At 44.4% G+C, this 26,086-nt stretch overlaps 1 protein-coding gene across 2 annotated transcripts; it reads right to left on the bottom strand.

Moving 5' to 3' along the window:
- Nucleotides 1-418: 418 nt before the first annotated feature.
- On the bottom strand, nt 419-24,065 carry LOC104481105 (ATP-binding cassette sub-family A member 10-like). 2 transcript variants are annotated; one of them, XM_086762198.1, is made up of 39 exons: nt 23,726-24,063; nt 22,070-22,179; nt 21,467-21,677; nt 20,858-21,016; nt 20,511-20,611; nt 19,496-19,722; nt 19,034-19,172; nt 18,287-18,472; nt 17,200-17,347; nt 16,513-16,684; nt 15,898-15,956; nt 15,390-15,500; nt 15,117-15,292; nt 14,592-14,711; nt 14,091-14,229; nt 13,863-13,953; nt 13,426-13,565; nt 12,693-12,812; nt 12,326-12,521; nt 11,403-11,569; nt 10,531-10,658; nt 10,038-10,175; nt 9,387-9,500; nt 8,919-9,089; nt 8,445-8,555; nt 7,671-7,799; nt 6,770-6,838; nt 6,239-6,330; nt 5,692-5,812; nt 5,225-5,342; nt 4,556-4,647; nt 3,998-4,176; nt 3,344-3,419; nt 3,020-3,114; nt 2,443-2,562; nt 2,099-2,239; nt 1,745-1,824; nt 1,611-1,666; nt 419-1,006 (listed from the first exon to the last, which is right to left on the bottom strand). In XM_086762198.1, the coding sequence occupies exons 2-39, from the start codon at nt 22,169-22,171 to the stop codon at nt 908-910; spliced, it is 4,893 nt and encodes a 1,630-aa protein (XP_086618324.1). In that variant the 5' UTR covers nt 22,172-22,179; nt 23,726-24,063; the 3' UTR covers nt 419-907. The 2 variants fall into 2 exon arrangements, 1 of the variants encoding a protein (XP_086618324.1); XR_015260544.1 differs by lacking the exons at nt 419-1,006; nt 1,611-1,666; nt 1,745-1,824; nt 2,099-2,239 and having other exon boundaries at nt 2,434-2,558; nt 2,945-3,114; nt 23,726-24,065.
- Nucleotides 24,066-26,086: the final 2,021 nt, after the last annotated feature.

The following is a 26,086-nucleotide window of genomic DNA, read 5'->3' as shown; positions in this document are numbered from 1 at the left end:
CCTCATCATAAAACATGTTTTCCTTATATCCAGTCCGAATCTGCTTCCTTCTATTCTAAAACCATCACCTCTTGTATCCTATCACAACAGGCCCTGATGAAGAGTTTCTCCCCATCTTTCTTATCAGCCCCCTTGAGGTACTGGAAGGGCACCATAAGGTCTCCCGGGAGTCTCCAATTCTCCAGGCTGAACAGCCCAGGCTGGTTCCCAGAATGAGGAGTGATGACGACTCGCCCCAGCACGAAGGGAGGGCAGGGGTGAGTGTGCTCCTTGAGCCAGGCTGCTGGAGACAGTGAGCATGAGGGACTACAACCACCTGGCCCTGGGCTCTCTGCAGCCACCTCTGTCCTCAGGAGGAGTTTGAGCTGCTCAGCTCTTCCTGATGGTCCACAGCAATGACGACATATAAGGGCGTAACCGCGGTTTCTATAGAGACATTTATTGGATGGGTATAAAAAATAGAGTGTAAATTTTGGTCAGATATATTTAAACGCGTAGTAGGCAAATAGTCCCACACATTGGTGGGAGAAGAGCCCAGAAGGTCGGCAGCATGTCCAGATCCCCTGGTGCACCCAGATCCACACAGCAGAACAGAGCCTCGATCCCCAGAGATGGGTTATGACCCTTCTTTCTGCAAACCTTTCTGTCCCTGTGCTGCACGCAGCTCTGCTCGGCAAGAGCTCTCACCAGTGCGGGCACTATTCCATCCACCAGCCATTGGAAACGCAACTTGGGGTAGGGCTCAGCGTAGACACCTGCAGAGTCCAGGTGAAATGTCTTCTGCACTGGAGAGGAGCCCTCAGTCAAGGCTTACTGGAAAGGCAGAGCTGATAATTGTAGTAAATATGTGCAGCGTCACTTCACTTCGGTTCGTACTGAGTGACGCATAAACGAGCATCTTAGATCTTCAACAGTCCTCCTGCTGAAGTTGTTTCCATTCAAAAGTCCCATCCAACGTCAGATCAAAATTATCCTTTTCCTGCTCTCGGCAGAGTTCCAAAAACACCTGAAATAGGCAAGATAAAACTCGGATTATGTCTCTGACTTTCATTAGACACTGCGATGCTTCTTCACAGGAGGTACAGCTCTGCAAGCCCTATGAGAGGAATGTGAAGTAGCTTTATGTGAGAAGCATCTACACAGTAGTACACTCCTATGCTCTCTGGTGTAACCTCCTGAGAGGCACCAGCTGCCCATAGGTGTACTGTAGAGTAGGTTTTGCCCATCAATGGGTTGACATAAACATTCCTCATCTTTGCCATCAGCCTCGTGCAAGCAGCAATAACCTGCTGCTCCAAGAGCAACCACAGAGGCTGGGCATGACCATCTGCCAAAGGCATCCATCCCTTGGATGTGCCATGTGCCCCTCTCAGGTGAGTGGACACAGGCAGCAACACTTTGCCTAGGCTTGTTCCCCACCATGTTAAATCCCAGCAGTGAAAAAAAAACAAACCCATTTTCACCACTTTCCTAGTAGAGGACCCCTCGCCCACCACCCCCAGGTAGTTTTTTGGCAGAACAGCCTTCTGCCACAGCGCTGGCCCAGGTCTTGCTGTGGCTTTTGTTCCTGCTCACGCCTTTACAGCATGTCTAGCTTTGAAATCACCTGCCTGAGACAAAGTGTTCAAAGAGAAGCTGTACTCCTCGAGGTTGAAGTTTCGTTTGGCTGTGGAGAAAAGGAAAGAGTAGAAAATCAGCAGTCTGTGTTCCGCCTTTTCAAAAAGACATCTACTTTTGCTCTTACCTTCCTCCAGCTTGGAGAAAGACTGAGACAGGGGCAGTGCATCTTCCATGGGAACCTTGTAGACTAGCAAAGAGGGCAACCTTGAAGAAAAAGAAGAAAAGGCGATTCTTGCTCTGTATTGAGGTTCTGGAATCAAAACTTTATGTCACGCTATGAGCTGGAGGTATGGACATTTTGCTGCAGGGATCACAGCAGGGTTGGATGTGGTGACATTATCAAATCAGATCCCCATACAGGGACTCAGAGGTGTTAATCCATCTCCAGCTGAGATCCTGTGTCTGGCCGTCACACTGGGCAGATTTTTAGGGATGAGGTAGTGTTGAAACCATCGTTCGTTCCATATTTTATACTTACCGCTCCTGACGGGCTGCACCTGGGAAAATCCTCAAAATCTCAGCATGGAGAAGATCAGTGTGCTCTGGATCCTTGACCTTAATTTCCAGTAGATAGCCTTTGCCAAACTTGTTCTTCAGGTACTGAATGGAGCCAATGCACCTGTAAGAGAGGGAGAGAAAAAAAAAAAAATCAGTGTGAAACCACTGGTGTCCCACCATCTGCTCCTTCCCAAATTGCACCATTGGTGAAACCACGGAGAGCACTTCATAAAGCCCATGGTGATGGGCTCAGGTAGGTGAGGCTGGAGAAGTCCCATGGGCTGTTTCTCAGCCAAGCCGCGTGCTGGCTGTCCTGCTGCCCACCGTAGCTGCCCGGACACCATGATGGCCACGCGGTCGCACACCGCCTCAGCCTCCTCCATGTAGTGCGTCGTCAGGATGGCTCCCGTCCCCTTGGTTTTCAAGGCAGCATGAATCATCTTCCTGAGGATCAGAGGAAGAAAAAAGAAAAAAGCTAACACTCCCCGGAAATATCAGGCACTTTCTTATACCTTTGTCCCTCCAAATGCCTCTCCCCTAAAACAAGTGTAAAAACTTTACATCCAGCAACTTTAGAGTGATGTGCACATGCTAATGGAATAATGACAAAAAGAATATTTTTTGACTCAGGTCCATTTATGGGTTCTTCCAAATCCCATGCGTGGCTGTCTTAAAGGTTGCAAAAAGGATGGATTCACAGCTAAAGGCTTTTTCTCTCTCCTTCCTCATGCTTTAGCTAGAGAGAACCAGGAAAACAGAGTTTCCAGTAAAACCATTGGTACATGATCAGCAGTACTAAATGCAGATGGGGCAAAACACTCCTTACCTAGCCTTAGGTTTCTACTCTTGGCTTCCAATTCCTTTACCGCCGCGGTGGCACCGCGCCTGAGGTCCTACTCACCAGATGCAGCGCTGCCCACGGAGGTCCACGCAGGTCGATGGCTCATCCAGGAGCAGGACCGCGGGGTTGCCCAGCATGCACATAGCAAAGCACAGCTACGACAGGGAAAGGGGCTTGAGTAAATTCTTTTTCATTCCCTGGCCCTCCGTCCACAAAGAGTTGCAGACAACATCACTTCATTTCCTCCTGACTGGTAGGAAATGTGGTTTTTGGAAAAGGCTACTTTCCATCTCCCCACCACAGGAGACAACGCGATGCTCTCTGAGGATTTTTGCTTTATGCTATAAGCATTGCAGTGCTCATTACAGGTAAAATAAAACACACCTTTCTGGCTATCCCAGCAGATAATTTCCTGGTTTTCTTTTTTAAATAGTCTTGAAGCTGCAGAGCATTCACTATTCTGTGGGGAAAGGGAACAAGCAGAAAAAGAACATTTTTGTTATTCCCAACTCAATACAGTCATCAAGGATTCCTGACATGATAAGAAAAAGCAACTTTCTTCCCCTTACTCTTGACTCCTGCTTGTTTTCATCAAACATTTATTGTGATATTAAAATGTGAGTGAACATCTGAAGAAAAGTGTGCCGAATAAGCCACAAGCTCATTTCTAATCCAGTCATTAATGTCAACAGTATTATAAATCAATTCCACCTTGCTGGTGTCAGCTGAGCAGGCAGTACTTCAGCACCCTTTCTTGTAGTGCCGAACTATAACATCAGAGATTTTAGAAATGCTTCCTGAAGATAAAATACTTAAAAGGACATTAGCGGTAACTTTATCCCCACTAAGTGCACTTAGGTAAATTGGAGATTTTCTTAACCCACTCGCTTAATCAGAGCATTTAGCACAAAACCACTTTTGCAGCTCCATTTCCTGAGTTTATTTCAAGGTTGTCTCTGGCTCACAGTCAACGTTGGCTTTCTGGTCCCCTCCTCGTACCCCAGGACTACGGGATAAAACACAACCCTCCATCCGTACCGGTTGACAGCAGCAGCCGTATCCTCCTTGCACACCCCTTTCACAGCCGCGTAGACCCGCAGGTGCTCGTGCACGGTGAGGTCCGGCCAGAACGGGTCCTCCTGCGGGCAGTACCCCAGGAAGACGGGCTCGTGGTCCTGGAGGTGAGAGGTTGCTTCATCTCTCCTCTTCATCAGCACCTGCACAACCAGGCCAATCGTTTCGCTCTGAAATAGCCTCGCTCAGATACAAGGGTAGGGTTCAGAGGAAGACAATGGGCTTCACTGCAGTTTAGGCAGGGAAACCCAAAGAGCAAGCGAGTGATTTTGCAACCCTCACTTACATGGTTTCTAAATGTAAACATGGCCAATTAGAGTAGATGCAACTGCTTTTTGCAGTTAGATGTAGCTCACAGTATTTTTTATTAACACAATATTTAATTTAACAGCACAGTGAATTCAGTTAAAACCTTGATCACTAATAATGCTTCGAAAAAAAAAGTTACAGCTTAGTTTAGATGCAAGTTTTGCACTTGCACTTTTATCACGGATCTATCCCTTTTCTCCAGACACCTCCTACCTGCCCAGCAGTTAGTGTCGTCTCTCCAGTTATCATTTTGATTGTTGTGCTTTTACCAGCTCCGTTGGGCCCCAGAAGTCCTAATACTTCACCTGGAATAAATACATATAATTCATTAGTAATTCTCCCCATTCAACAAATATATCAGGAACAGTCCCACAAGAGAAAAAAAATATAAAAGAGAGCATGCTAACATCAATGGTCATGTAAAAGCATAGAACCACAGAGTGGTTTGGGTTGGAAGGAACCTTGAAGATCGTTTCGTTCCAACTCCCCTGCCCTGGGCAGTGATGCCTTCCACTGGACCAGGGAGCTCAAAGTAAAAATAAACAGCATAAATACATGCTCTGACAGCCCATAACGTTTCAACTTTAACTGATGCTGTGAGTCTGAGCATTGCTCCCAGGTCTCTCAGAAGCCACAGCTGAAGTGGATCGTGGAGAGAGGGGGCTACGTTATTTTAGATAACAGAAAGTCAAAGGTAATTAATAGGATGCATCCACATCACATCGTTCACTAACACATCAGCCAGAGACAGAACATGCCTTAACTGCAGAGGAAACATATGTGACCTTTATGTTCTTGGCTCAGATACTGAGAATCTGCAGAGAATTCACTCCCTGGGTATAATCGGGGGTCCAGGTCTAGGTGAACAGTTCCAGTTCTCACCTTTTTTAACACAAAAGGAAACATTTTTGGTCACCATTTTCTTCTTCTTCTTAAAAACTGAACCAGCTTGCTTTATTTTATATTCCTTGCACAGATTGCTGACAACAACAATTGATTTCTGAAAGCAAGGAGGAAGAAAGATTGGTCTATTATATCGGAAAGCATTAATCCCTCTGTAATATTTTTTCATTTAAAAAGGTAGAAAGCCTTCTAAAGATCTTTGAATTTGTTTATAGTTCACTGAGAATATGAGGTGCAGTAGGACACTTCATTGCCCACGTTCCTCTTAACAGCTTTTTTTCTCTGTCCTGGTGGGACTCACACTGTATGTTTGGGAGTTTGATTTTCCCAGTGAGAATAACACAGCCAGAGCACTGGCCTGAGCTTATTGAGACTTGGTGGTTTTTTTTTTTTTACCAGTGGGCTTCTTAATGGTGTAAAAAGAGAAGGGCAACACTTAGCTGTACCTCCTCCTGACTTGGAGCCACCATGGCATTTCTCACTGCTGCTCTTTCAGCTTTAACGTCTTCATCTTCCTCTCCGAGCTCCTCGAGGTGCTGGTGGCTGCTTTCTCTTCTTGGGGAAATCCTACAAACCCACCAGATTCGTCTTAGCATTTCCTTCTTTACCCTTGTTCTCCACTAACGCATTTTGGACAGACCAAGAGTGAATGTCCCTCTCGTTCAATGTTTCTTGTATTTTAATTTTTTTTTTTAAATAAAATATTTACAATCTTTCTATGTTGTACGAAGAACCAGGCTGGTACATCCACACAGCACAGGCAACACCACGTGGAGGTACTAACAAGCCTGAGAGCTGTTTTATATTATCATAGCATCGTAGTATTTAAGGGGATGTTTTAGTTATAAAAAATCATCAGTATTAAAAAAGAATATTTAAAAATAGGGACACAAAGGCAACGATGTCTGACCAAAATGCTGTCTTCAAGAAAAAGCAATGTGGTAGGAGCTTAGATGTTGCACGTGTCTGTGGTGCATGTGTGTTTATACAAACCTAAATATTGGGTCCATTCTCAGAACTGCTCTTCTGTGTTTTATCTCCAAATATCGAAGAAGAAAAATGAAAACCACAGAATGGATATAAGGCTGAAAAAAAAAAAAAGAGTTTCCCTCATTAATAGTCTTGCCTTTCGTCCTCCTACAGCTGAAAATGAAGAGATGGTGGCAGTGTTAAAAAATACGTGGGGGGAAAAACACAGTATGCGAAAATAAAGTTAATTAATATCTAAACTCAGGGTAATCCTGAAGGCTATGAACTCTACTGTCACTTACCAATACTGCAGAAAATACCAATTCATAAAGTAACAGAGCAGTACTGAGTGATCTGGATTTACTTCATTTTTTTTCTTCCCCTTCAAAGGAGCAAGGTTGTTTTTGCACAGGGGGGTAATCTGTCATCCGGCCCCACTGAAACCCTACTTCTGCGTGAAATGAGCTCAGAGCTCTTGCCTGCTTCCTCACAGCTCAGGACAGGGTTTAGGAGACACACATCCCTAAATAAAAGTAATGTTAAATGTTTTCTTACTGCAAAGACAGCTATTAGTACATCATGGCTTAAAGTCACACCAACTGCCTCTGTGTCTTCTAGAAAATGCTGTAAGAATAAGAAAAAACGCACAGTGAAGACCTGTAATTCTTCAGTATAATGCTGGCTAACTTCGCAAAGTTTAAGAGCAAATAACAAATACTTTAAAAATGTACAAAACCTTCTGATTTACCCAAAATATTCACCATACGGATGAAAAAATACAGATGTTTGACTTTGGGCACCCCAGTCCTGCACCAGAAAATGTCATGGCACTCAGTACGTGTACCAGACACCGCTTCAGGGGGTAATGGTCTGTCGCAGGGAACATCTGGTCTCCTCTCTTTTGGGGCCTCAGTGGAGGGGAGGTGGAGGTGAGTGGGACAGGACAGAGGAGGAGTCTCTTCTATTTGTACTTCACTCCTAGGTAATTTATGGCTCATAACTGGTCTGGCACACAGTTGGAGGGTTTTGTTAAATTCTTAGCTGATTTTCCACGATCACCCTCAGCTGACACGGAATGAAGTGCCTTGTGAGCATTCTTAATTCTCACTCGGTTTCCACACAAAGTCAGATGCATAACTTCAAATTTTCTCTTATGATTGTCCAAGCCAAGCTGCTTGACTGCATGGAAAGAATTAAGAGTGCTTACCTAATCTACAGTCACAGCTCAACTGCAGGAAAAGTAGCCCCTAGCCCTAATGAACAGCTGGGAAAATTAGATCTGATCCAAAATGGTCATCTGAAGATGCGCTCTGGCCATTTGGAAAATCCCACTCACAAGAGGAAACTAATGAGCCTTCCCAGACTGCAGGGTGCGGTTGTCACCAGGCTTTGCTCACAAGGACGCAGAGCTGTGGTTATTGTGGGGTGCCTCTTCCCGCCCAGTGCCACCACTTACTTCCTCGCAGTTGGTTATTAGAACCAGCAGTGGGTACATGGGAATCAGGAGAGACAGAACGTAGAGCGAGACACTGCTATTGATTAAGAAATCCACGACTTTGCCGATGATATGAGAAACAAAGGGTACCTAAAAATAAAACAAGAGGGTGACTTAGCTGATGGGAAGGCTTATGGTCCTCACTGGTCTTAAAAAATGTGTGGGTCTACCTTTTCAGTTCCCTGCTGAATTTCTAAAAGTGGACAAGAAATATAAAGATGAGAAACAGTGAGGGCTCAAGGAGGTTCTCAGCTGTGTCTACCTGAGGGTGGGCTACTGGTTTGGATCAGCCAGGGAAACTTCTTCCCAGGCACAGGGCTGCTTCAGGCAGAACAACGAAATGTGGGATCCCGTTTTGTTCTTTCCCATCCCGGCTCATGTCAAATAACCCATCTCCTTCCAGGTCAGGCTCAGGCTACCTGCATCTAACCTGATGGCTCATTTCTTAATACCTTACATCTCTTGGATGTGAGGTGTCAAGCAGAGCAATAAATAACTTTCTTGCCTCTGTTCCTGCACCAGCTCAATGTAGATCCAAGATTTTCCCCAAGCCACAGCAGGATTGTGGAAACAGAACATGGTGACACAAATTTAATATAGAATTAACTGCTATAAACCACATGTCTGTACTTATGTTCTACATCTATACTCGGTCTTTTGACCTCTACTTCATCCTTAAGATCTCAAAATACATTTCTGTAAAGCCTACAGCACATAATCTAGCTGTATGCTTACCACTATCAGGATAAAAGACCAAAGATCATATTTCCTTCCTTTGCAAAAGATGAAGGAGATCAAATAGATGAAGAGAATGAGAGAAATTCCATAACCAAAACCACCCATGATCTACAGAAAAAAAAAAAAAAAAAGAAGCTTTCATTGTAAAAAATTGAGTAATGTAATCTAAACAACCAGAAACCTATATATAGCAATGTGGTTCAGTTTATGTAATCCTACATTAAGATTAGGACATTCAGAAATTACCACAATTTTACTGCTAAGTGTAAAGGGGTTTATCACGGCAAGATTTATTGCTTTTTATTTCCAGCTGGGGAAACCCAGGCGATAGGAGATGAAACAGTAAGCACCCAGGGACCCAGAGGTGTGCCAGCACTGCCTGCACCCACGGTGTCTCAGCTACCCACCTGTGCTCAAAACGTGACGTCAATCCCACCCTAGCAAACCAGTGATCACCAGAACGAGACCTACCAGCAAGAAGGTGCTGTTGATGCTCCAGCAAATCTTGTTGTTCATTGTGAACTGAAGCCCCAACATCGAGAAGAGAAGGAGCCAGCACAGCGGGATGTCCACCAGTGCCTGGCCGCACCAGTATGCCGAGGGAAAGAGCCCCGAGATCCACAGCTGGGCATGAGCCCCCACCTGGGAAGGCACAATGCAAAGGGTAATTTATTGTTGGTGCCTGTTTGGCCAACTGCACCCATGGGAACAGCTCCAGGAAATTAAACGGTATCAAAAAGCTGTTACCATTGCGATACTGGGGTAAAATTTCACCTCTTTTTTTTTTTGTCTTTTAGCATTTTGTGCTGGCTGCAAAGCTGCTCATGGCAATACAGAGAAAAATGCCTCAAGCTGTCCATCATATTCCAACATCCTTGTGGCAATGCAGTTGTAGTCCCTTCTGCCCACCCCAATTCTGCTCCATTTCAAGGAATTTACCTTGTAATCCTGCACGTAGCCCATTGCAAAGTGAGGAAGAAAACCAGGGAATAAGAACACCGTATAATATAGGTAAAAAGAAAGAAAATAATTCCAGAATAGTGGATCATCTGTCTGAAAAAGAAGAGCAAAGCATTTGTAGAAAACATCCACAATGTAGTGGCTAGGTGCCACAATTCATCTTATCGCATTTCTCCTGAAGTGTATGAACACAAAGTGGGGTATGAAACCAAATATTGGCAGGAGAAAGGTTTTCCCCAAACCGTAGCCCTGCAAAGTGCTTGCCACTGGTGAGGAGAGGTGGGTGGTGCAGGTCCCACTCCTCTATCCCAGAGCTGTGGTGAGCTAGCTCTTCTGTCAATTGATGGGTCACAGCTAGAATAAAGTTCCATAGAAACTAAGGAACCACCTGAAGAAACTCTCACAGCCACCTTCTCTATTCAGCAGTCCTTGAGACCCACAAGGGAAAAATTAACTTTGGTTTTGCTGAAGTCAAACACGATGGTTCCAGAGCTACCACCGAGGAAGATGGGTTTACAGGTACGGAAAGCCCCATATGGCTTCCAATTAAAACTTGATGGCTTATTAAGACCTTAAGCAGATTTAAGAACTATTCTTGACACCTCCTGGTTGCCGGGCTCTAACACTTACAGAGGAAAATGGATTACTCCAGATCCGAATGTGCACGGTGGAATTGAGGGCTCTCAGCAGAGCGTTGCTAATGACATTCACAAGCACTGGGAAGCAGTTGATGACCTCCATGTGGCATAACACGGTAAACCTGTAGCTCTTCAAAGAGCAAGAAAACAAGATGAAAACTTGGCTTTTCTTATCTGCAGTAGAAAAGGAACATAACGGGACAACCCAGGCGTGAAATAATTTTGTTTGTGCCTTGTTTGCTAAAAAACAAACCATGACGTATTGGAAGTTTATATAGCTGTGCTACAAAAATGTTGAGTTTGAGGTTGAGGGAAATAAGATCTCTTCTAGCATGTAGTTTACTGGCTAAAACACTTTTGAGTCTTTGTACCTGTGGGCCTTATTCAATAGGACCATCCTACAGGTAGAGCTGATGGAGGCATCTTGCTTAATTATTCAATTGTTGGGAAGAAATGGGAGGAGAAGAAAAAAAATAAATCCTCACCTGACCTTTGCGAGACACTTTTATAGCCCCATTGTGTTTTAGCTCTTCTGTGATGTTTTCCTCACTTGTTATTTCCACTGTGAGATCTTGGCTCTCAAGTGAGTGGATGAAATCTTCAATGCCTGTGCCTGGTGTGAAAACCAAAAGCAGAGGAATCATAACACTGAAAAACAAGACAGTCTTGGATGGTTTGGGTTTGTTTTTTTTTTAAATCCATGTCCACCAAACAAAAACAGAGAAACAACTGTGGATGTCAGACTGCACATATGTGGTGGATTGTTGCACTTTAATTTCTGTGAAATTAATGGATTTCAGCCTCACTGACTGAATTTTTGCATTGTCTTTTTTTTTTCCCCTTGCCTTTACCAAGTTGCTTCAAAAGGTATTTTCCTTTGTAATGGTCTGATGAAGCCAGCATAGCATAAAACCAAATAACATGAAACAGCATCCACTCATAGGAATGCTGAAGGTCAGACTCTGGAAGCAGACCATGAATTTGACTCAGCATTAGTGAGCCCTTCCTGGAGTATGGTGCCTGGTTTGAGAATCCTACGCTCTGAAAATGCAGAAATTGTTTGGATAGAGGTCTGGATTTGGGACAGGCAAAGAACTGGTCCCTTCTAATCCCATCTGCTCTAATATCCCTTTTCACATCAGTGCATCAGGATCTCCCCAGCTGCTGAAGCCAAAGTAGGCTTCATTCACAACCCCTTAAAAATGGCAGTTCCCTTGCTTGTCTGTCTCCAAAACTTTCATCACTCCTTAGATGTCCTCCATCCTACAACCATCTGCTCTTCTACATTTTTTTTTTGCTTTGCAACAGCAAAAAGCCCCAGAACAGGAAGGGATGACGAAAGGCTCCTTGTCCTCACCCGTGTTGTTGTGGACCAGGAGACTGGTCATCTCCGAGTGAGCCCTCCTCCCAAGGGGCAAGAAGTACCGTGTAGATGAGAGCTCCCAAGCATTCCGGCTCTGCCAGGCAGCAATCAGGGACAGTTGCAAAACGAGAGGAAGCAGAAAAACCACACCGAGCATCAAACTAGATTAAAAAAGAAAAAAAAAAAACAACACTCTGAAAACAGATACTCAGCAGAACATATTTGCTTATTTGGAATAGTGCACTATATTCAGGCTACCCAATGCTTTTCCTGTTAAAAATATTTGGCAATTTTATTTCCAGAAATCTCAAACCTTGATCATTCACAAACGCACTCAAAACTTAGCAGGGAGAGGACCTCAGATCTGGAGTGCTCAGCTTTCCAGGGCATGAAATGCCTTTCAGACTTCCTTATGATACAAGTTTTTCACAAATCAGCACCTCCCTTTTGTTTCTTGTGCCCCACCAAGAAATGCCAGTGTGCCAGACTGAAGAACAATGGGGTCAAATGGGTTCAGATGCTGGCAACATGAGAGAAATTTTTAAAAATTAAAGAGGAAGTCTGAAAGCAGTATTTCCCCCTCCTCTCTCTGTACACACTAGTTTATTTTAAAACTTCCTTCTCCAACTGAAATAAAAGTGTTTCTAAATTATTCTTTTCTTCAGAAAGAAAATGAGTTTCCCTTGCGTAAATCGTTCAGTACAGAAATGAAAATGCACGAAAGGGAGATTTTATCTTGCTGGCACTGGAAAGGCAGACGCTTTCCTTTCCTCTGAGTGCAGATCATGAAGATCATAGCCAGAACTTAATGTCAAATTAATCCAAATGTTCATCAAAACAGGGGTGTAACAATTGTCCCCCCTGCTGTGACCGTGCCCAGATCCAGATCTGCAGGAGAGAACCACTTTGGTACTTACATCGACCACAGTCTTTTCACTGAACTCTTAAGCTTCAGGAAGTGCAGCCATGCCATGGCAGTGACCTGCTGTCTCCAGAGACCCAAGCCGCTGACTGTCGCCTTCCCAGTGTCCGAGAGCAGCAGGGAGCCTGGGTCCATCTCATCGGGGCATCGTGGTCCTGCATCTGCCCACTCCTGCCCAAGGACGTGTTCATCTGCAGAGAATTTTCCATGTGCTCATTTTTGTCTGAGACCAGCTTCCGCATTGTAATGTGTGAAAAATTAAGAGCCACCCAGTAATCAACTGTTGGAGGCATGCCCAGGGGTTATTGCAAAGCAGCCCTTCTCTTTGGCTGGGGATTGTGTATTTGCAGTCATGGTTGTACCTTCTTGATCCACTGTGGCTTCTTGCTCCAGTCTCAGGAAGACGTCCTCCAAGGTTGTCATGCTGACTCCGTAATTTATAATTCCCCGGTTGGAGCAGCTGTCGAGGCCACTGAACAGATCTGCAGGACAGAGATAGTACAAGTGCCTTCAAGGTTTAAGACATAACCATGTATCTCCAGACCAGACTTTGTTTAAGCTGAGTCAACCTGACTGGAGCATCTCCAGTCACGGGGAAAATGATAAAGCAGAAAGCTGCCGGGTGCAAAGGGCCTGGAGGAACACAAGACCACTAGATCCATAGCTCATTGAAGATGTTTTTCTGTTTGGCACCAACATTTCAGGCTGTGCATCCTCTGAGGCAGTGGGGCTGTCAGACCGAATGTGACCAACACGGTGAGTGAGTGTCTGCATGGTGCCACTGCAGGTATGGAGCAGTACCAGTTGCACGGAGTTCTCTCTTCTCACTACCTTTTCTTTTAATAGAAAGAAAAATCAACTCCCAGTAACACATGTAGCCTAGTTTAGCCTAAAAGGTTTTTCATTACAACAGTAGAAAAGCATTTGTTGTACATTTTGATCTTAAATGCTAATATTGGGGGGAAAAACAAAATGCAGCTGTTCTGAAATTCTTAAGTGACTCCTGTAGGACATCTCCCTCTTCATTCCTCTTTCTCCACATTTGTGATTATTTTTCCTCTATAGACAATTCTCAATTATTTTAATATAAGTTACCTGGGAATTTATTCACGTTTTCTAGAGGCAGTTTGTATCTCAGCTCATATTGACTGTGTCCAGAGAATATGACATTGGGGATGTACTGTTTAACCAGAGATGTCACGTTCTCTAAGTCACAAGACTCATTGACATGGATCCTGTTCAGTGGAAAAAACCAGATGGTTAGTTTAAAAAAAAACAAAACAAAACCAACAAAACCAAACCACAGAAACCCCATTGTATTTGTTATACCAGATGGCAAGAAAACTCCAGCATTCTTAATTAATTCCTTACTCTGGAGTAAAGTGATGCTTCAGTTAATTTAACTGAATATTAATTCACTTCATTTTCCTGTTTTGACAACATCTTCTCTAGGGTTGCCCTCTTACAGTCACTCTGGTGGCTTCTCGTACTGCATGTTCCCATATACCAGCTGTTGAGGCTGAAGTAGATACCTTAAATGATAGCCAATCCCCCACTTTTTCTTCAAGAACAGGGAAGAACCAACACACTTTAGCCTCCCATGCGAGATAAAAGCCTTGCGGTCTAAAGAAAGAAAAAGCCAAAGGAATTTATATTGTGGAGCAGTGGTTCAAATTTATTTTTTTTGCAACTGAACCTCACATGGACTTTCTGCTCCAGGGTGATTTTGTAGAGATGCTATGGGCTGAGCCTGCGCTTACCTGCGAGGATATCTGCCTCGTCCATGAACTGGGTACTGAAGAGGATCACCCGCCCAGCTCTGCGCTCCTTGAGAAGGCTCCACACTTGGTGCCTGGAAAGAGGATCCAGCCCAGCTGTCGGCTCATCCAGCAACAGAACCTGCAGAAAGGATGAAGTCAGACATTACTTGTCATCAGAGCGATTGCATGTGTTTTGGGTTTGGTGTTGCCCTGGAAGCCTCAGGACCTGAAGGCAAGAGACCCAGGCCACCTTTTATGCATCGGCAACTATTCTGGGAATTGTGCAGAGGTCAGGGAATTATCTTCTTGCTTTAAAACTAGAGTAGCAAGATGGGTTATGAGTTTAACAAAATTGAATTATTACATTTATTAATTTTAAAAATTATGAGCTCTTTGAGCTCTGAAATCATGCGTGAACTTGTAGCCAAGTACGTGAATAAGGTCTTAGTTATGTTGGACCTGAATATTCTCTGTATTGCAGAGCCGTGCCTGCTGCTTTACCTGGGGGTTTCCAAGCATGGCTATTCCAATGGACAACTTCCGTTTTTGCCCACTACTCAGTTTCTCAGCTTGAGTGTCTTGAACATTACTGATATCCAGCAGTTCCAAAACGTTTTGCACCTAGAACAGCACAAGGATGTCCATTCCCAGCACCAGTTGTCCTTCCATCCTTTATTAGCCGTGAAGGAGATCTGTCTGGGACTGAAGGCACAGTTTCTAAGAGCATGTACTGAGGTCTAGCTCCTGCCCACACTGACCCACTACCAGCAGAAGCAGCCACTGCAGGGTCTGGTACATCCTCTCATCTCCTTGGGTTGAGCAGAGGAATCACTGTGGTTGCACCAAGCCCACAAGCTTGCCTACTAACCTGGTCAAAGCTGGACACCAGCTTCATTTTTTCAGAGGACACAGCCAGGAGGACCCTTTGAGCTTCCCAGTGCAAGAGGAGCCTCCAGTGAAACGCGGGGTTTGCCTACAGCCTTGTGTTTCTGCGCAGCGAGGTGTTTCAGGGGGATACGCACTTACCTCTTGCTCTACCTCTTTGGACTTGATGCCTTTGATTTCTGCAAAAGTTTTCAAGTTTTCTTTCACCGTTAAGACTTCAAACTGTGTGTTGGATTGTGGGCAAATGCCGACCATCTCTCGAATCTCTTCCCTATCTCCTATTTCAGAGAGCTTGTAGTTGTATATGGTTGCAGAGCCTGTTTACAAGAATAGATGTGGTGAGGTGGAACAGACTGGTCTTTAAAGCTTTTGAATCAAGCCCACCCCATCCCATCTCACCCTTTGCCATCCTACCTTCAGAAGGCAAAGTAAATCCACCGAGTATGTTTAACAGCGTTGTCTTTCCAGCCCCACTGTGGCCCAGTAAGGCAGTGATCTGACCCTCATAAATACTTAAAGATAAACCTAGAATGAAACCAACATCAAGTTTGGGAAGAAATGAAGTTTGACTTGCATCCACTCATTGTCAAAGGCAAGACAAGTCAAGAAGTATAAGAACTAAGTACTAATAATTAGTCAAAAGTGCATTAAGCAAACTGGGGCAAAGTTCTGCCAACCTGGAACTAAAGGCATAAGAAGCTGTTCTGTATTTAGCAGGACAGACAGACATCTCTTCTCTTTACTCTTATTAAAAATATAAAATCAATAAAAATTGAGAAAAATAGTGATGAGTTGCATCAATTAATATTGTACATAATTTTTCAAGCAATGCAAGTGTTGTTTTATTTCTTTGACTGACTGAAATATTTGCATGACCATTTCCCCTCATGTCTAACAGGAATCAAGATCACAGCTTTCATACCTCTTAAAGCTTCTGTCTTCTTGTCTTTCTTTTTATACACTTTTTTAACATTGTTGAGCCTAAAAGGAAGGTAAGGAAGATGTTATTTCAGGATTCATGCTTCCCTGATGCCTTTTTTTCATTTTTATGGGCCTTAATTTAAAATGACAGAAATAGCATGAAAAGGAAGAGGTACTGGGAAGCGACCCTGAGATTCAGCACGGTTGGACTTGCTCGGCACACAGGGAAGAACATCACTACCTGGCACTGAGTAGGGGAGCACCACGCCTTGTGAAGACAAGGTCAAATCCATTGCAGCAGATGGCTGCTTTACAAGGGCTGCCCTTCGCATTCTCCTTGTTGTCCCTAATGGACATTTAACAAAATCCACAGCAAACTCCCTTGTTTTTTTAAAAACCTGTATTTATCCAAATTTCACCATTAGCAACCAGTCAGAATTATCCGTTTATCTCATCTGCATCTCGTCTCTAATTTTATCCTGTAAATTAAAGTGTTTTGCAAGAGCCTCATGAACACACAAACTGCCTGGGTAAGTCAAAACAAAGCTGATGGCGGAAGCGGTGGTCTGTGGGAGCATCAGACCCAAGCTACCCATTGTCAGCTTATCATCTTAACCTGATGGCCTTCTTCCCCATGAATTCGGGGGCCACTGGCTCTGTGTCATCACCAAGGAGCTGCTCAGGGCTCGCTGCAGTTCCGGGCACCTCCCTGGTCAAGCCTTTCCTGCTCCGCACCCAGTACGACGGCTTCAGGCAGAAAAAAGGGGGATCTGGGATGCCGTATTTGCCTGACAGGAAAGCGAAGAAAATAACCTGTCATTAACCAAAGCCACAACCAAGACATCACCCTAGACTGAACATGTAGAAGGCTCTAAAAAGTACTTGGTTGCCTCAAAATTGGTACTTTGTCCAGTTAAAAAAAGGGCTTAGTGGTGGGGTAGATGAGACAAGAAAGTTGGCTTCAGGGCTATATCTAACGTATTCAATATTTTACTTAATGAATTAAAATGTTGTCCCACACATTATTACACTATTTTCTCATAAACAGTTCAACAGCAGTATAATTAGAAAGAAAGAAAGAAACACTAAATAATTCGTTGTCTTTGATTTGGGAATTACTAGAGTGTGCCCAGGACAGAAAAGTCACTCAGTGGTATAGTACATTTTTTTAGTCCAAAAGCTGTTTTGTTTGACTCAGACAGCGGAGTAGCACATCATTTCCTTAAAGAGCTATTACACTCAGTCTGTATAAATCAAAAGCATAGAAGAAAAAAGTATGATCGTAAGCGTAAATCATACCTACCTGCCAGAACTTTGTCGAAATACACAGCTAATAGCATGTACAAGACCGAGTCAAAAGCCAGCATCATGTAAGTCAAAAATAAAAAGTACGATTCCTCCATAAGGTTAGAAAAAGAGAAACCCACTCCGTATTTTTCTAAATGGAAAATCTGAAACAAAGGACAAGAAAGAATAGTTTTCAGGCTGGAGAACTATGCATGTGCCATCAAACCATGGATGCAATTGACTATGTTAACCCAGAAACCGTCTGCAGCGCTGACCAATTCTTCTTCCTTTCTTTCTAGTGAGGAAGGGAAAGAAACTTACTCCAGGCAGAGATCTTCTGTTTTCATTCAGAATGTTCCAGAACAATCCAGAAGCAGAGTTTTATAGAAAGTCATTCAAGAAGCAGGATATTGGCACCCTCAATGTGACAGAGTCACGACAAAGACTGTATAATTTCACACAGTGAATGATTTAACCATATGGTGAACCAGCAGTAAGTTCTGTTTCTTTTTCTGCCGGTGCAGAAATCTCCTCCCCCAGACAGATTTTTTATTTATATATCAGGAACTAAAATATTAAATAACTGGAGCTGGAAAGCATTGCTCAGAGCCGTAGAGATATGACTGACAGAAAAGTGGGAAACTGCACAGAATTCTCCAAAGAGGGCATAGAGGATGGATGACCACAGAAAAAAAACCCCTCAAATTGTATTTTCATAGTTTCAGTTGCCAGGAAGAGTCGCTGCAGTGAGAGGGGAATTACCAGGAGGGCAAAGAGCTGACATCCCCGAGTCAACTCCCATCTGCCCAGGGTCCAGCCCCGGCAGATAATGGTGCCATTGTGTGCGGTGATGGGCACGCTGGGACTTCCTCGGGTTCATGTGGATGCTAAGAAGTGCACAATGGCAGATTATTTGTGAGAGGGGCTGTGGTTTTCCTTGCATTCATCGGCTCTTTAAACGGGGGAATAGGACGGGGGCATTAGTGTATAGCAGGGTCTTTTATTGCCGCTGTCTGTGACAAAATGTGCTCTGTCCCTGTCCGGACAGGGCCCAGGACAGCAAGCTGCTGGGGAGGTTCAGCTGCAGAGATGATGCCCCATACCTTTGCAATGCCAGCATTAAATGCAAAAGGACAGAAGAGACCGAGAAACCACTCCAACGGTTCTGGAAGATTTTCGATCAGCACTACGAGGCTCAGGCATCCAAAGAGAAAGCTGATGAGGAACCCCATGGAACTGGCAAGTTTGGAGGTCCTTAAGAGGGAGCAGAGCATGAAAACCAGGTGGATCTGTAAGAACAGAAGTTTCCTTCAATCACCAAAGGAAATAAACAAAAGGAAATAAATACGTTTAACAGTAGCACTTCCATTTGCCCGGCAAACAGGTCTCTGGTGAGCTGGGTCCATGTAATAAAATACACTGAAGTCCTTCATAGTGGGTTGATCTGGGTTTTAAACCAGATCTTTTGTAGCCAACCTACTAGCTGTCACACCTTCAGGCTGTAATTCAAATCACTGCTGCTGATTCAGAGGATCTACTAATTTCCACTACTATGACCATGCAAAAGACACCATCCAGAGCACTGCACAAAAAGCTCTGGAGTAATGCTTAGAATCATAGAACGGTTAGAGTTGGAAGGGACCTTCAAAGGTCATCTAGTCCAACCCTCCCCTGCAAGGAGCAGGGACATCTCCAACCAGATAAGGTTGCTCAGAGCCCCGTCCAACCTGGCCTTGAACGTTTCCAGGGATGGGGCTTCCACCACCTCTCTGGGCAACCCTGCTTGGGTTCATCAACACAGTGATACATCACTGTGCAGGCAGAAAATTTGGCTTCTAAACCTGACTTACACATGCGAGGCCGTAGAGGAAAAACAGCAGTAAGACAGCAGGAAAGCTGCTGAGGTTGAAAGCTTCCTGCACCATGAGAGCTGTCAGCAGGCAGGAGAGGACCATCACGTAAACGGCGTACAGCAGGCTCCAGGAGAGCCTGAGGACAGAAAGGTGGCATCACACTTTTGTTTGATTAAGAACTGTTGTTACAACTTCATCTGCATGGCAGAACCATTTTAAATTAAACTATTAAATATTTCCCAGGGTCAACTCATTCTTATCCTCTGCAGAACAGAGAGCAGGACCCATCTTAGGAGAAAATGCCCGAGGAAGAAGAATATATTGCTGCCACATTCAACCCTTCTGGTTTGAGCTTAGAGTACAGAAGAAAACTTATGAAAACTTAACTGACTGCACAAGTGTCCAGGAGTATACTGATTTTTTTTTGCGAACAGATGCTTTAATCAAAAAGGAACTCACCAAAATGCAATATCCTGCAGCCCCATTGTCTTCATCAATACCTTGAGCAGCTTCTTTTCTTTTACAACACTCATCGTTAAGAAATACATGAAGGGAGAGAAACACATCACGATAGTAATCATGGAATAACTGTACTCTAAAGAAATTGAGGAGATGGTGCGCCGGGACTTCATACGGACACCAGCAATGGATTTCATTTCTTCCCAAACAGAATGATTTGCCACAACCTAAAGGAATTCAAGGTCAACATCTCAGTATTTAATTATTTTCTACAGCAAGATGTTGTTGTATAAGGAACCTTCTGATTCATCAGCCCTAGATTTTCTTCATAATGCATCTTTACAGAAAACATCAACAAGTGATGCAATAAAGCCCTGTGGGAAGGGCTCACTGTGTGTGCCTGCACCTCAGCTGGACTCCTCTTGTTGTCTACGAAGAGAGAGGAACTCTTCATCTCACCCAGAGGTAAGGATCCAGGCACACAAACGTCTCTCACTCCCCAAGGTCCCGTTTCCCTCCCAGGGTGTGAAAGCTGCCTGGACAGGTGGAATGACCCCTCCCTGGTTTACTTTTGAGGAACAATTTGGGAAGAAAGGACAAGAAATAACAGACCTGCCTACTTTGAAGCCAAGTCATCCAGCGGGTGTGCATACCACCCCAGTGTCCTGCAAGAATAACCTTTTCTGTGAAACCTGAGAAATACTCTAAAGCAAATAGTGGTATCACGCTTGGCTCCCAGCCTTTACCAGGAATCACCATTTTGAAGGGAAATAAAAGTACAAATCTTCAAAATTAAATTGAAAGCAGTCATTTTCTGCAGGAACTGCCAATGGCATTCAGATTCTCACTGTTGCTGCCACTAGTACTCAGGCAGCTGAGTATTTTAAAAATGTTTGTTTTTCTGGAGAATTTTCTGACAAGCCTGTCCCTTGCTATTGCCATAGAACAATTTATCTTTCCTATACCAAGTTTAAAAATAAAAGGACGCCTGCGTCGGTTCATGGATCCGATTTACCTCTATAATAGCAGCATCGATGCTGGACTGCAGGGAGAGGAAGCCCTTGTACCAGTAACTGGGGCTGGAGCAGTAGTGCGACGAGAAGTTGTAGCAGTTGTCTGCAGGGACAGAAGATTAAGGGCATCACAGGTAAGAGCAGTGAAACACAATTGGTTTTCACTACAAAAGCTAATGGCAAGCGTGCATATGTATTATGGAAAACCCTCCAAACGGACAGTGGCCCACCGACCAAGAAAAAAAATTAACAATTTGTTAAATCACTTAACATATGTGGATTATTCAAACAAAATGGTGCCTATCTATGCCAGGCAATCACCCACCCATAAATTCTTGTTTTGCATTACCTATGTGTCCAAAGTTGTCACTTGGAATAATCACATTCTTATGAGGAAACCTGAGATGATAGGAGAAGTTGTCCTTAAATACAACCCCTATAATTTCATCATTCAAAATCCAGGCTTCCTCCAGGGCTCTCTCGTTGTCCAGTGCTTCTAGTTTTATACCTGTGGTTGGCAAGAAAAACACGGCAGTGAGTTTCTCTGTGTCTGGAAATGTGTGCTCAGCCACTGGCTGTATATTCTGCTTTTTTTTTTTTTTTTTTTAGCATTGCAACTCCTCCTTTCCACTTCTCCTCACTGTACACACTTCATACTTCACCAGTTGAGAAGTGTACCTCAAAAGAATGAACTAATGAGTTAATAGTTTTATTCTACAAAAGCAGAGCTTTACAGAAGTGCACACTGACCTCACTAACAGTTTAAATATTATAGAAGAAATATTTTTGAGAATGGAGGATTTGGGGTAACGGTCTTAAAGGTCTTTTCCAACCTGAATGATTCTATGTTTCTATTATTTTCTCTGCTGACCAAAGATACTGGAGAACAACTAAAACACAATACATGTATGACAGGTTAAATAATGACCAAGGTAAATATTTAAAGGGCAAAGCACACCTGTCATTACAGAATTTAAGGCCACTTTATTCATTATCTGCCTTGTGGTCGCGGTGACGGGTGTAAAAGCGATGGTGACCCCAGTTGCATTGTAGGCGGGATCGTCTAACTGCCCGAGGTAGCCGTAAGGCACTTCGGGGTAGCGGAAGTTCATTGTGGACATGCCCACGAAGAGCATCAGCGGAAGAAAGAGCAGAGACAGCACCCACTCCTAGGTAAGGGGGAGAGAGGAGAAGAGAATTTAATAATGTAATAGTAAAAGAGCATAATCTCTGTGGGATTAAAATATAAACAAGAGTCACACAGTCACACAGGTTTCTTAGCTATTGACTAACTAACAAGGTCTTTGCATATGTGCACATCACCTCAGTAAATTACTCTGCCAAGAGCCCATCTGGGCTCTTTTATGTCACACAAAAGACAGAAATAATATCAGTTAAAAAATAAAGCCACATAAAGTGTTCATTACCGGTCACGCTTTTCAGGTACTTTAACTTTTAATTTGACAAAAAGAAATTGGGATATAGGGGCAGGCAGGGACTGGTCATTCTCAATGGTTAGCTACTCATTTTTTTCTTGTTTCTTTTGGTTTTTTTAGCTTACCCGAAAGCTCTGCGTCTTCATCCTCCACTTGATAAGTACATTTTTCCACAAGAGGGTTTTAGTTTGCTGGAATACACTCGTATTTCTCTGAAGCGTCTTCATGTTAGGACCTACAAACACTTTTTTTTAAATTACTTTCAAATACAATGAAAGCCAGAACAGCCGTGACTGCTTTTATTCACACAGTTCTTGCACATGTGCACAGCAATAGTTTCTCTTCCTTTTTTCTACAACAGAGAGGTGAAGCTGCTCAGACCTCCTGTGTCGAGCACAAGCCAGCCCTGCAGCTTGGCTTCCATCAGTGAGGGACCAAGAGACCACACTGTCCTCAACACGCTCCCACCTAATTGGCTTGGGTGGCCTTAATATCCAAAAAAATAATGACACCAACATGGTCAATTAAAATCACCAGAATCTTTTTGCGTGTAAATTTAATGTGCTATAGGCTTCACACCAAGAAGTGTTGAGCAACTGCTGGCTGTGGTGTGAGCTGAGCTCATACAGGAAGCGGCGTTGACTGAAGGCAACTCAGAGCTACAAGAGAACAAATTATTGGAAGTGCCTTCAGAAAGCTGTCGTTGTCGGGGATATTCATGGAAAAATGAGGCAGAAACAGATAGCCATGAACAGGTGTTGGTGCACTACTCCGAAAGATGTGGCAGCATCCATAAAAAAATGTGGTCAAAACACAGCAAGGATTTGTAGCCTGGATTAACACTGGTGGGTGAAACTTAGAGAAGCAGGCACAAAGCGGGCTGTCAGAGTAACGTTTGCAGATGAGATATGTCCATATTAACATCAGTAAAATAATAATGAATAACTCCTATGAGCAAAAAAGACTAAGTACCCAAAGGCAAAAGGGTGATGCTCAGATAGCAAAACTACTCTGCTGTCATGGATGTAGCTAAAATATGTTCCAAACAAGATCTTCACCTGCTCTAAGTGAAGTCTCAGGTAGAAATACCAGAGCATTTATAGATGTAATCCTTTCAAATCTTCCTGTCATACAGGAGGAGGATTTATGTTGCCCTGTTCCCTTTGGGAAGTGATACCTCACAGTGCTGACAGGCAAGACGAAGTTTATCTTCTTCCAAATATTTACGTTCATAGTTTTTCCCTCCCTTATTATTCTCCACTTGACCCATACGAATATTCAGATTCCAGGCACATTAGGGCCAGATTTTTAGTTTCCCCTCCACGTGCCAATCAAGTCAGCCCAACCCTGTGCAGCACCCCGAGTTGCCCAGGTTTTCAGCGGGGTCTGGGTCTCGATGGCGGGGTTACCTTAGGCGGGCATCGGTACTGACCCTGAACTTTCAGCTCATGATCTCTAGACTCCCTTGAGGAAATCGTGACATTAAAATTGCAGTTGCTTCATCACTTTTTTCACCTAACAGAAGCAAGGTGAGATTCATCTCCACCCTAAACTGAGCCCCATTTTTGTGTTATTTCATATCAAAGTAAGGTTAAAAAGGCTCTGTTGCCTTTAAATAGTCACTAAGCTTAATCACAAGCTTAACTCAGCCTGTTATGAAGATGCCCAGTGTCCCACCTATTCTCACCCAGCATTATTGACGATGTTATTAATTGCTGGATGTTTTCATACCTTTTACGTAAGAATTTGTATTTATTTTAAGAAGAAAGTTTAAGCCTTACCTTAATGGGAAGGTTTGAAAGGAACCCAGAGCTTGTCCTTTGCAGTGTGCCTGTAAAAGCAGAGATGCTGAGCCTGCCTGGGATCTTTTGCCGATTGTCGCAGCGGCTCTCGGTGCTCCTTCGTCCACGCGCTTGTTTTTTCATTCGGGCGCTTCTGCCAAAAAGCATTCCTCACACCATCACTTCTCTTTTCCCTGGCTTCCTTCCCTCTTCCTCCTTGGCAGATCTTCAGATTTATTTATGTTATAAAAAGCAAACAGAGCTTATTGTTGTTGAGTTGCTAGAGTGGATTCTCCGAAAAGTTACTCAGGAAATTCTTGAGTTTTGGCCAAGAGAAGAAAAATGACCCCAACAGCAAACCACACAAAAATCCTTTCTCTGGCAAACTCTGTTGTGTTTCCCAGCGCAGCAAAAGAGGCTGAAGTCAACAGCAGTATCACGGCACGCTGCTGAAGGCGGAGGAGCAAACAGCGACTCTCGCTCATCTCCCAACGGCAAAGGTTGTGTTTGCAAAGTTTGGCGCCACCAGCCCCGGTGTAGGAAGAACAGAGAAACACTGCCTCCTGGATAGCAACAGCTCTTCTGATTGAAAAAACATATTGTAAACGTTAAAATGAATTTCTCTTGACTAACAGCTGCTTCTAAAGGGAGTGGGTTTGGTTGCATCTCCAGGCTGAGCGCGCAGCTGAGGAGCACACCTGTCCCCTCTCCCCCATCGCAGCATGGCTGAGGGTCTGGCAACCAGATGGGACAGAGGCTGGGCTTGCAAACCTGGCGGAGCTGGATCTGCTTCCCTTTGCTCTGCCTAGCAGGAAAAACTCCCCTAAGATTTAAATAATGTTCAGATGTTTCAGAGCTGGGCAGACCTCAGAGGCGTCCTAACTCAGGACATAGAATCAAGTTAAGAGCTGTCCCCAGTGCATCTTTCAGGTGTACAAACCTTCTCCTCCCCTTTCAGCCTCCCCCTGCAAAGGGAAAAAACAACCCTTAGGTGGAGAAGTGGATATGTGAGGTCCCAGAGAGCGAATCTCAAGCAAAGACACCTCCCTGCCCACCTCCTAGACAGAGGCACTGATGGTTGGAGATCCGCATGGAAAGCGGCTCTCTGGGTGCGTTGGGTGGCTTCTTTGGGGGCTTTTCCTGGCAGGAACAGCCCATCACTGAGCCGCAGCAGCCACCTGCTTCTGCCTGCCTGCCCACATCCCTGCCTGCATTGCCTAGACACACACCTCTTGTATGAGGACAGGCTGAGAGAGTTGGGGCTGTTCAGCCTGGAGAAGAGGAGGCTCCGGGGAGACCTGAGAGCGGCTCCCAGTGCCTAAAGGGGGCCTGCAAGAAAGATGGGGAGAGGCTGTTCAGTAGGGCCTGTTGCAATAGGACAAGGAGTAATGGTTTTAAAATAGAGGGGGGTAGATTTAGATTGGATATTAGCAAAAATTTTTCTACAATGTGAGTTGTAGAACACTGGAACAGGTTGCCCAGAGAGGTGGTGGAAGCCCCATCCCTGGAAACGTTCAAGGCCAGGCTGGATGAGGTTCTGAGCAACCTGATCTAGTCGGGGATGTCCCTGCTCCTTGCAGGGGGGTTGGACTAGATGACCTTGGAAGGTCCCTTCCAACCCTAACCATTCTATGATTCTATGATTCTATCTGTGCCCGCGTAATCCACCTGCATCTTCCTTGCCTGCATCACCTGTACCTGCATCGCCAGCATCACCTGCGTGAACCAGAGGAGATCATGGCGTGGACAAGGGTCTTGCTGCTGTGCCTGTCCCACAGGACGGCACTGCCGCTCCCTCTCTGTGGGTCCCCAGCCTTTCCCACAGGCTGGGGGTTCTTGGGGACAGGGCAACAGGATACCAGGGGAAACACTTCACTCCCTGAATGTGGGGAGTTTCTATTTTGTTTAACCTTTTTTATTTATTATTTAAAGCTAGCCCTGGCAGGCAGATGTCTAAGGAGAGATGTTGATCTGCTCAGACAGGGTGCTGGTGCTTGCCCACATGTCCCCACCAGTGCCCCCATCCCTCCCAAGCACCCGCAGAAGGTGAGTGCTAGTAAGGAGCCCATCGTCCCAACCACCAAAACAAGTCAGATACAGGTGCTGTGGCCAGAAAACCCCTCCAACATACTGCCCTGCTCCAGCTTTACTTTGGGTCCAGATAATAGTAATTGTTTGGGGTTGGTTTGGTTTTTTTTAAGATGGTGATCTAAGAGCTGCCAGTTTTCATTATACTTTTCCATGGACTGCTGAGTCCTTTCCTCTCTCTGTGTCCCCAGTAGTGGGGGACCAGAGATGGACCAAGGTGGCCTGAGGTGGAACACACAGCAACAGCAACTTTTTGGGTCAAAGCACAGCCCT

Source organism: Chlamydotis macqueenii, chromosome 18, assembly GCF_036417535.1.
Source record: "Chlamydotis macqueenii isolate bChlMac1 chromosome 18, bChlMac1.mat, whole genome shotgun sequence".
In the NCBI taxonomy this organism is placed as follows: Eukaryota; Metazoa; Chordata; class Aves; order Otidiformes; family Otididae; genus Chlamydotis; species Chlamydotis macqueenii.
The sequence above is the reverse complement of the archived record's forward strand: the minus strand, read 5'-3'. Positions and strand labels throughout refer to the sequence as shown.